Genomic DNA, 12,175 nt, shown 5'->3' on the forward strand with positions numbered 1-12,175 from the left:
GAGATGTAAAATAATGACCAAGCTTGGCCCTGAAGAGCTATGAGACTGTACCTCTCTTCCTTCTTGGAAGAAGTAGGGAGCTATGGATGTGATATGCTAGATATAAGTAGATAAAACACTGTAGTTGGCTTAACATGGTCATGGTTTTACTGAACTGTTTACCACACACACACACACACACACACACACACACACACACACACACACACCCTTTTATTTATTGTTATAAAGGATGGCCTTCTGGGAGAACAAAGAACATATTGGAAGTGATGTGAACATAAAATATAATAAAAATAAAAAACAAAGAAGGACATTATATTGTCATGAAATGTACAGCATATTAACAGGTAAGAAATACTTTGAAAATCTATGATGTTTCATTTAAAATGCCTCTTCAGACACTGTTCCTACAAATTTCAAATGGCACTGTAAAGTTTAAGTTATACTATTTTTGAATCCAACATTATAGTCTATAGTTAAAAACTGAAATAGCACTCACATCCATAATCAATTATTTACTGGGGGCTCCCTTGACCACTCTAAATATCAAGACAAGAATGTTTTCATCAGACTGTGAGCAGAAGGGGTAAAATGAATAATGTCTATTTGTTTTAGATTTTATTTAGACCTTCCAAAAAAAAAAAAAAAAGCAAAACCCAGAGGCAAGATTCGGTAAGAGGGGAGGCCAATTTTCGAGTTCTCACAATAGTGCCCACGTATACAGTACTTGTTGAACAAATTCAGATTTATTGAAAGTAAACATTTACATTGGCTACAATGTTATAACTGTTACAAAGCTGGATAAAAGAGGCTAAAGTAGCAATAGAAAGCAAGTGCCATAAAAAGTGATAGAGAAAATATTTGGCCTTAGTGATCTTTTGGCAGTATTTACATTATGTACATATCGTTAAATATTTATAATAACTCTAAGGCACCAGAGGCTAAATAGCAGGCTGCAATACTATTTTGTGCACAAAATTCAAGAAATTTGTCAAGAAGGCTGTATAGTTAAAGAAACAGAGGCATATCTTAATGTTTACATAAAGGAATGACTGTATTTTTTTTTACTCAAAGATACAGTAAATATTGGGCAAATTGAAGAAAATAATTTCAGAACATTAAATTATGTTGAATGTATCAGGATTACTTTTATTGACTTGCTGGTAAATGTTTAATGTCATCTATTCTTCAACACAGCTTTTTCACACTCTAGATATATTTTGTCTAAAAGCTACTTAAATTCTTTTGACCTACAAAAACTTATACCTAATATATCATACTGTATACAAAACTTCAAAGAAATATTGGCTGGGTAATAATATACATCAATTCTACATTCTGACAAAAGAAATAAAAATCACTAGTAATCAACTGCCCAAAAAGTTTGAAACTTCAGTTGGCCAACTGAAACAAGTTGCCCATTTCACTCCTCCTAATTTTCACCCACTGGGGGTTGAGGTTTCACTAAGGGTATGAAAAACCAGTCAATGTAGAAAGCTAGTGGAACTAGGGAATCAATAGTTTTGAACTGGAACTTATCTCTGTTTTTGGACATTAGTGTCTTAAACAGGAATCTCACTGTATTCTCAAGAGTTTAAGAGGGGCAAAGTTGATGATTCCTTTGCCCATGAATGGCTGCATTACAAAGCAGTTGATTTTTCCAATTTGTGATATTCTTCTTGCTCCTCAAAAGGGAGAAACATTTTCATGTAAAACATTGGCCTCTCTTTTATCCTGAGGTAGTGTTGTAATGAAATATTGAGTCAAGACAGATTTACACCATATTTTTTTAAGAGTCATTAGTTCCAAAATGCTCAAAGTAGCAACTTAACATTAATATCCATTCAGGGGTATGAAGCCATAGGGTCAAGTTAAAATTTATGATACATCAAATTATGGACAAATGAAATTACCCAAATTCCTTAACAAGGATTGTGAATGTTGCACCTTAAATATTCTGTCCCCATGGCCTATATGCTATATTTAACATTATGTTAATCACATTTCAAACTTCTAAAATCCACTCAACATATTAACTGGATGATGAAAACTGCACATTTAGTGCTTTTTACTTTTGCCAGAGAAGAAAATTAAAGAATTTACTCCAAATTTAAAAAATATTTTATGACAAATATCTATTGTTTGAAATGAAAGTGTTAGGATTGATCTTGGCAATTAAAAATTACTTGACAATAAATAAGGATGTAAAGTTGTATTATTTATCTCAAATTTTAATTTAAAAAAACCTTAACTTGTTTAAACAATTTACCAAAGCCAAAGCCAACCACCACCAAAACGAAATAAAACCCCTTTCCATTAAAATGCAATCATCTAATTCCAGTTGAATAGGTTATTTTAGCACATCATTACTTTTTACTCTTTTCAAATATGATATGAATATACTTCTTTTGTTGTCATAATGTCATAAAAGGACATCTATCCAAGTAGTATAATGTTTACAAATGAAGAGGAGAAAGTAGATTCTTTAAACCAGCTCTTCTTTTTGTCCTTTCTACGCCACCTCCTATACCTGACCACATCCTCATGAATGAAAATAAAATATTAGCTTGTTCAGTGGATTCTTTAGTATCACGTGTACAAAATTAATAAAATTATCATACAGCATCAGTCAACAATTTTCAAGTCATTAAGAAAAAACACTAGTACAGCATCAAAATCTAGAATCATTGAACAAGTCTCAGTACTAAACAAATATTTTTAAATTGGGCTACTGAATTAAGAAATAATCATAATATTTAACCCCTTGAATATTAAAGTTGACAAATAACCCCCTGGATTTCTGAGTCACAATATTTCCTAAATCAATATTGTTTGGCAAATAAAATTAGATTAAGATAATATTGTGACACTCTTTACCACTGGACTGTAATGTCATCAAATATATATTGTTTGTAAATTGATCATTAAAAATTAATTCTGCTTAGATACTTTGCCCAGGAAGATTCAGCTAAATAATTCTCCCACCTCATCACCTAAAACAGTCATACCTGCAATGTAATATGCTAAAGTTATCCCATATCATGGGAGAGGACTATTTTTTTTTCACTCATTAGAATTTATTTTAAGTTTAACATGATAAAAGAAATATTTTGTTCCATTATATTATCGCATAGCATTAAACATAGCTACTTTTTCTTCATGTGTTAACTTTGTAATTAGTTTTATACTGTATGGGTTCTCTTTTCCAGGGGCTTAAAAAATGTACTTCTTATTCCAATGCTAATTTAGTCCTTTTTATATATCACTGAAATGGTGGAGGTAAAGCATGGACTTCCTTGATGACTTGGAAAGGCTTGGTAAAAACATGCAGAGCCTTCCTTTATTTTGCAGAAGTTCCCCAAATGAACCCATTCACACTGGGGGTTCACCTCCTTCCTCTACAAGATATCCCTACTCCTAGATATGGCATGGGTACAAAGGTATAAGATAGCAAAGATCAACAGTAATCAGGTGCAAGCAGATGCTATCATTATGATCATCAATATTTCCAAACGGTGATCATCAATGATTTTTCTGCTTGAATTCATGTGTGTATAATAGTTTTCCTAATTTATTAAATGCTCAACAGAGGTTATTTCACATGAGATTTTGTTGGATCAGAGTACGAATGACCAACAGTTGATGTATAGGGAGGGGTAGGTGTATATTCACATTTGTGTTAATGAAATAATAGACAGAAACCTTGATTCCAGGCTCAGAATTGCACGGCAGTCCCATGAGTGTTAGTGCTGACAGAATCAGACTGATTCCACAAAGATCCCTTAGCAAATGGAATACTATAAATTAAGCTCCACAATGAACCTTGGGATATGGGGGGAAAGGGATGATTTCAAAAGCATGTGACTCTTAAAAAGCTGGTATTTGAATGGATATTGTAATTTATAAACTTATTGGCTTTCTTTTAATATAAAAGAAGCTTTTATGTCTTCTTTCTCAATATGAAAAAAATAAGTTGTATTAGATGGAAAAATCTAAAAAATCTGACATAACACAAAGGTATTGTAATATTTTAAAAAATAGAATTACACAATGTCAGAGTTTGAAGGGACCTTAGGAATCATTTAGTTCCATCTAATCTCATTGTCTGGATGAGGAAATTGATGCCCAAGATCACAAAGGTACTTAATGACAGGGCCAAGACTAGAAACCACACCTCCTGAAATCTAGTTCAGTTCTCTTTCCATTGACCAACACTGCCTCCATTCCCATAGTAGGAAATGAAAAAAAAATACTGCTTAAACTTTCAGGGATTGATTTTGAATAACTGATCATCAAATTGAGTATTAAACATCATATTTAGTTAATGTAGAAATTTATCAACCCCCAAAACGGTGGCAAAATTTAAATGATGAACTTCCACACATTGAGAGCTGAATATGTACAATATTTTCTTTAGCCTGTTATGTAAAACATGGGCAACTAGAAAAATTGTACACAAAACATTTTCAATGAAAGGTTACCCATAATTCCAATGAAGGGGCTAGGAGTTGGCTCATATCTTACTTAGATCCAGATTTACTGATTATTGAAGTTTCTGTCTTCATACAGGATGAGGATAGGATCCTAGGTTTGCACCATCAGTGTGGTCACATATGTGTGTGCATGTATAAATATATTTATAGTCATAATTATACACACACATATATGCTTATATATATGCAAAACACATATATACTTAACTTTTTTGGGGGAAAGGAACTGCATCTAAATCCTAGTTATTTTTTGTTTTAGAAAAAAAAACAACTAGGATAAGGAACATCCCTTCCATGACATTCTAATGTTCCATAGTACTAATAAATATAGTACATTAGAATGTACAAACATAATACTTATTGCAAAGTATCCTGTATAGATGTAGGCTCCATTATAAAATATTCTCTCTTTGTTCTATTTTGGTTAACCTAAATTTAAAATGCCGGTATATAATACCAAAATGTCCAATTAAAGAGCTTAATATAAAAATATCAGCACAAAACTCCTTTTTAAATCTTTTTTTATTGTGAGCAGCCCAAACTTTTGTTTAAGTGCTGTTGAATTTTATTACTAGATTCCATACCCCTACAGTTGGTAAATTGCATACCATTTTAGGTATTTTAATGAGAATTAGAAATCCTAAGAAAAAAATCGGTATTCAAAGGGTTAATTTTGTTTGTAATAACAATTTTTTTTATCTTCTTCAGTTCAAAATCCAGCTTTGAAACCGAGGAAGGCTTTCAAATCATGATAGTGAAACCACAGTGGTCCTTTAGCCAGTTGCAGTTTGGTTACCAATTACCCGGAGAATCTCTTTATGAATGCCTCCTTCTTGGGTGTTAATGCTTGTATCTCCTACTTGACCATCTTCATAACTAAAAATGAAACAAGAAAAATATGAATAATAAAAGAAAATGTTTTAATGGCATAGAAACATTTTAATTGACTATCACACAGAGAAAAATAAGATAATTTAAATAAAAAATGTTCAATGTATCTAGCACCACTTTTTCCGGATATATTTTCTTTTAATTTTACATTAATTTCATTTTACTTTTCTCAATTATGTGTAAACAAACTTTCAACATTTAAACCAAGATTTAAAAAATTTGAGTCCCAAATTCTCTCACTCTTTCATTCCTCTTTGAGAAAGCAAGCCACTTGATATAAGATTGTACATATATTCACACAAAACATTTCTCTTAGTTATGTTGCAAAAGAAAATGTAGACCAAAATGATGATGATTATTATGATAATGATAAATATGGTTTAAAAATATGCTTCAATCTGCATTCAGACTCCATCCATTCTTTCTCTGGAGATGGATAGCATTTTTCATCATAAGCCTTTTGGAATTGTTTTGTATTGTTATATTGATGAGAACAGCCAAGTCATTCATCACTGATCATCACACAATATTGCTGTTGCTGTATACAAAAATTTCTTGGTTCTGTTCATTTCACTTTGCATCAGTTCATGTATATCATCCCAGGTTTTTCTGAAAGGATCCTGTTTGTCATTTCTTATTGTACCACGGTATTCCATCACAATCATATACCATAACTTGTTCAGCCATTCCATAATTTATACACATCCCCCCTCAATTTCCAATTCTTTGCCACCGCAAAAATAATCTCATATAAATATTTTTGTATATCTAGTTCTTTTTCCTGTTATGTCTTTGGGATACAGTCCTAGTAATGGTATTGCTGGGTCAAAGGATATGCAGTTTTATAGCCCTTTGAACACTGTTTGAAATTACTCTCCCAAATGGTTGGCAAATATACATGTTCAAATCACAGAAGAGTTAAACCATTTTTCCATCTCACCAGCCATTTGATTGTTCCCCCTTTACTTTATTTTTTTTCAAAGCAGGAATAGTTCAGTTTATTCAATGTTTATCTTTCCAATTATTTAGATCTGATTTGATTTGTGTGAAAAGTGTTTGGTAATTATGTTCATAGAGTTCCTGGGTTTGTCTTGGCAAGCAGACTCCCAAGTATTTTATATTATCTACCGTTACTTTAAATGGAATTTCTCTTTCTATCTCTTGCTGCTGGACTTTGTTGGTCATGTATAGAAATGCTGATGATTTATGTGGATTTATTTTATATCCTGCTACTTTGCTAAAGTTGTTAATTGTTTCAAGTACTTTTTGAGTTGATTCTCTAGGATTCTTTAAATATACCACCATATCATCTGCAAAGAGTGATAGTTTTGTTTCCTCCTTGCCTATTCTAATTCCTTTAATTCCTTTTTCATCTCTGATTGCTAAAGCTAACATCTTTAGCAAGTACAATATTAAATAATAGAGGTGATAATGGACATCCCTGTTTCACCTCTGATCTTATTGGGAAGGCCTACAACTTATCTCCATTACATATAATGCTTGCTGATGGTTTTAGGTAGATACTGCTTATTGTTTTAAGGAAAGCTCCACCTATTCCTAAGCTCTCTAGCATTTTTATTAGGAATGGGTGCTGTATTTTGTCAAAATCTTTCTCTGCCCCCTTTACTTTCAAAGATTGATTCGCATTGCAGTTTTGAGAATATCAAGTCCAATCTCTCTTACCCTACGCTAAAATTCACCAGTTTTTACCCTGTTAACATAGCATATACCTGTAGATATCTATGTGTGTATCACCAGTTCTTAACCAGTTTAACATAGCACATATATACATATGTGTATATAACAATACATGTATATATAATATTATGTATTATATATACATGTATAATTATTTACACCCTTAACTTTGAATTTCAATCTTAACCCAGTGATGGGCTTCTCAGCATAATAGGAATTAAATTAACTACTAACTTGCTTCTCTTTTTTAAAACTTGCTTTCACCTTGCTTATTTACGATTTTATCATTAATTTTTTGCCTTTCCCCCCCTTCTCTTCAGTCTTACACTGACATCATTCTGTGCTCAGCATTTTATCTATTTTTATCTTGCTTTCATCATACATTTGATTCACTCTTTTCTGATTTTACTCTATACTTTCTATATTAAGAGGGAGCTTCTCAAATACAAGTTATTCTTTGAACCTTAGCTAAGAAAAAATCCATAAAATTCACATGATATACTATAATGGACAATTTCTGAATCCTTTGATTCAGAAGACAATTTATTTTAGAATAGTTCATTTCAAAAAAAAAAAGAAAAGAATAGTTCATTTCTCTAAATAAACTCACTTAGGTAATGGGAAGTTTACTGTGAATACATCTGTTAAGCTCCCATGATAACAGTCAATGAGTAATAGGGAGTGAATTAATTCTTCTCTATAAAAATGGCTTCAGGACAGAAGCTTCAAAGAGTTCTGGTAATTAGCTCCAAAACAAAGAATCAAAGATGTAATCAGAGAGCCTGAGATGAACATAAGCCCTCATCTTTTCTTTACCATCCTTCTTAAATAAATGGCTTGTAAATTGCAGAACATGGCAAAATCTGACAGCCAGCATCAAACTCAAAATGGCAGAAAATGAAATTCCCACTCAACAGTCTAGAGTGGTGCTGCTATCTTCCTACTGAATTCTATACACCCAATGATCTGTTCTGATGACCTGGGCCATCTAGATTATACAATCTCACTTACTTTGCTGATTAATACAGATACTTCCACAGAGATTTCTTAAACCTAGAAATTTATTCCCAAACAGCATTAAATTAGGGCATACTGAGATATGATAGGGTATATCTAACAAGTAAGACACTAGAGAATGAAGAGCAAAGGGGTAGAAGTTCACGCAATGTAGATGAACAGGATATGATTCATCAAACCTTATCATTGGAAGGGGCCTCAAAGGTAATTTTATACTAACCTGTACCTAAATAATAATTTCCATCCATTCAAATACCTTTATGGAATTTACAAAGAAAGGTAATTTGGTCTTTGCTTGAAGACCTCCAATATTTTGGGATATTTTGGGATATCTAGCATATCCCAGGATATTCCTATTCATTTTCCTCTACATAGAATCTATATCTCTGGCATTCTACAACTTTCTATTCATTGTTCCTAGTTTTGCCCTCTGTCACCAAGCAAAAAAAAAAAATTATCACTCTTCCACATATATGTGAAATAGTTATAAATGCCTACACTTCCCCAATTACTGAAGTCTTCTCTTCCCTAGATTAAACAGTCCTGGATCCTTTAATTGATCTGTGTATAGCATAATCTCAAAGCCTTTAACTATTCTGGAAGCCATGCTCTGAATGCTCACATTTGTTGAGATCCTCCCTAAAATGTGGCACACAAAACTAAAAATATTTTACATATAATCTAAAATGATGTACAACCCTTCTTCCCAAGAATCTTCCCTTAAGATTGGATACAAGAACCAAACTAGCTCAGGAGGAGATAAGATATTGCCAGTATATTGACTGATATGCATTCACTATAAGGAAACATTTCCTGACCAATAAAAATGTCCAAAACTGGAATGTGCTGTCTTGAGATAATAAGGTACCCACTGGAACCTGGATCATCATTGGCCAGATATATTGTTGATAGTACTCAAGGTCCTTTCCAATTAGATTATTTATTTTATGAATGAACTACATTGATTTGTATACTTCTGAAAAAGTGGACCAACAAAACAGACTGCGGGAACTTACTTCAAATTTCAGGATTTTCCCTCCCTAATTCCCCTTCATCAACAAATGTCCCCATTAAGATTTTCTCCAGGAAAATAAATCTGTCCCCATTCCCAGATGTATGTATGCATATATGTGTATATATTTGAAAGGTCTTTCTTTTCTAAAAACACAATAATTAATATCTAACATATGGAAGAGCAATTTTTAAAAATCATGAATTATCCTTAGTGTGCACATTTCTATTTATACAAGGACTTCTGTCTTGGTAGAATATTAGGCCCAAAATATTGCTGGTGTAAATTAAAGATTGCAAAAATCAAATATACTTGTGAAATGCAAACATCATTGATATAGAGTAAAATCTTTTAACAGTGAAAACAGCTTACCTAAACAAACACTTATCAAGTGAAAATGTAAATGTAAACAGAAATAGTTCCAAATTTTTCAGTCTTTTTTCATTTGGAATGTGAGCCAGTACTCCCACTTTTAGCTCCAACAAATCAATGTAAAGTTATAAATATATTCATATATATGTGTGCACATAGTGTGCATGCCTGTATGAGTATGTTCATGTGCACATGCACACAGTTTAGTCTATCTCCATTAGATCTGTTTTCCTTTGAAGGTCTCTCTTTTCCATGAACATACACTATACTTTGCTTTTGCCTTTTACTCATTGGACACAAACAGATAACTGAAATTTGCTTGGAAACAAATAGAAATATATATGACTGGACCTTATTAAAATAAAAGTTCTAGCTGTTTCTTTATGTATTTAGGCTGGACTTGAACACAGGTCTTCCTGGCTCACCTCTGTCAGTACTAAAAGGCTTATTTTAATGTAGTGGATTAAAAAAACAAATTATTTGTCCCTTTTACAATAGTCAAGAGTTCTTTTACAGGATTATAAGGCTGAAAAAATGACACTATTCTGGCAATGAAAATCAATGAGATGTGTAGGAATTGAAATGGACTCATAAAGGGAGTGATTACCTTTCATTTTATGTTGAGATCAAATAAAGATGAACAATGATACAAAATGGTTATCCAGTGTTAATCACTAATTTAATATACTTATCTCAGTAAATTTAGAACTTATATCATCAAGATCCTAGCACAGAATTAAAAAAAAAAACACCTTTATGAAGTAAGTGCCCATTATAGTGTATGACAAGCACTGGAATACAAAGACAGAAACGAAACAACCTCTGTCCTCAAGAAGCTTACATTCTACTGGGGTGGGGGGTGAGGGGGAAGATGAAGTGGAAGAAAACAATTATTAAAATAAGTAAATATAAATTATATGCAGTTATTTGAGACAGGAGAAATCACAACTGATCTTTAAGAAGCAGGAGGTCTTGAAGGGAGCTGGGGGTGCTGAGAGGAAAGAGAATATGTCAAACAGAGACAAAAAGGTGAAAGAGTAGGAGATGAAATATTGTGTACTGTTGTCATTCATTCATTTCAGTAATGTTTGAATCTTTGTGACCCCATTTGGAGTTTTCTTGGCAAAGATACAGAAGTGGTTTGCTATTATCTTTTCCAGATAATTTATAGCTGAGAAAACTTGAGGCAAACAAGGTTAAGTGAGTTGCCCAGAGTCACACAGCTAGTTAGTGTCTGAGGCCAGATTTGAACTTAGGAAGATGAGTCTTCCTGACTCCAGGCCTGGCTCTCTTTCCACTGTGCCACCTAGCTACCCCCCAAAATTGTATATGGGAATTGTAAATAAATTATGTTGGTTAGAATGTATTGTATTGTATTGGGTGGGTTAGAATGTATTGTAATGTCTTGGGTGGGAGGAAAGAAACATGAAATCAGCCTGGAAAGGTAATTTGGGTCTAACTAGATTAAGGGCTTAAAATGACAAACAGGAAGATTTATATTTTATCACAGTCAATGGAGAACCACCTATGGCTTATTGAGCAAGGAAATGATTAATACTAGCAGGGATATCACTTTGGAAACTTGTTGGAGGTTGGCTTACAAAGCAGAGACTGGCATCTGCAAGGTCAATTAGGAGACTTCCAATAGGGCAGAGATGAGGCAATGAGGACCAAATGAGTGAGTGCAATAACTATGTGAATGTTGTTGTTTGTCCTTTGTTATTGAATAGGACTGTGACAGATGTCATGACTTACAGTGAATTAGATTTAAGTGAGGGGGGCTGTGCAAGGTCACCAGTCACTCTCTCCTCCAGAGCCATCTGGGTCCAGTGGCAAGATATACATCAGAATGACTGAAGATAGCCCTGGATGTTTAAGGCAATTGGGGTTAAGTGACCTGCCCAGGGTCACACAGCTAGTAAGGGTCTGAGGTGAGATTTGAATTCGGGTCCTAATGACTCCAGGGCCATTGATTTTTCCATTACACCACCTAACTACCCAACTATGTGAAGAGAGCAGGGGATAAATGTTAACTGTGAATGATGCAGAAATTTATAGAAATCATTTGGTTTTAAGAACATCTATGATTATTCATTTAATAGTTATTCATTCAAAGTTTGAAATCACTGAGCAGAACTTGACTGAACTGACATATTAGTGAATGAAACCAACCCTTTCTAAGTTGTGAATGAAAACAGAAGATCTAAGGATATTCTGGCTAAACAAAAGAACGTTTCCTATGTTTTCTTACTTTTTTTCTTTCTTTTGTTTTGGGGGGGGAGGAAGAGGGAGCAAGGAAGAAGAGTTGACCGAATTGGTTCTATAAAAGCACTGATAGATTATCACAAAAGACTACTCATTCATGTTCATGTATGTTCATTATCTGAGCATTAATTTTTATTTATGACCATAAATTTCACTGAAATTTCAGAGCCTGAAGGAAATACTAGAATATATATGTTATAAGGAACATCTAGATATACTCGCAATCAACGGAGCAATCTTTGCACATGAACTCTGCACAGGTCATCTTCCATGATACTGCTAAACATCTTAGGTGTTTAGTGAACACTTAAGTGAATACAGTTTTCTCCATAATCATATTTCTCCCATATGAATTTATAGGAACAGATTTAATAAAAATCCTGTATGATTTTAACATGTGCATGGGGGAAAAACTTGGGTCTGAAGC

At 33.1% G+C, this 12,175-nt stretch overlaps 1 protein-coding gene across 1 annotated transcript in view; it reads right to left on the reverse strand.

The window, feature by feature from the left end:
* Positions 1-722: 722 nt before the first annotated feature.
* Positions 723-12,175, reverse strand: part of PARP8 (poly(ADP-ribose) polymerase family member 8) — a 254,272-nt gene continuing 242,819 nt past the window's right edge. The window contains exon 28 of the mRNA XM_043976309.1: positions 723-5,369. Within this exon, the coding sequence (XP_043832244.1) occupies positions 5,267-5,369 (103 nt within the window). The 3' untranslated portion in view covers positions 723-5,266. The remainder of the gene's footprint in view (positions 5,370-12,175) is intronic.

This window comes from Dromiciops gliroides, chromosome 1 (assembly GCF_019393635.1).
Source record: "Dromiciops gliroides isolate mDroGli1 chromosome 1, mDroGli1.pri, whole genome shotgun sequence".
Lineage (NCBI taxonomy): Eukaryota > Metazoa > Chordata > Mammalia > Microbiotheria > Microbiotheriidae > Dromiciops > Dromiciops gliroides.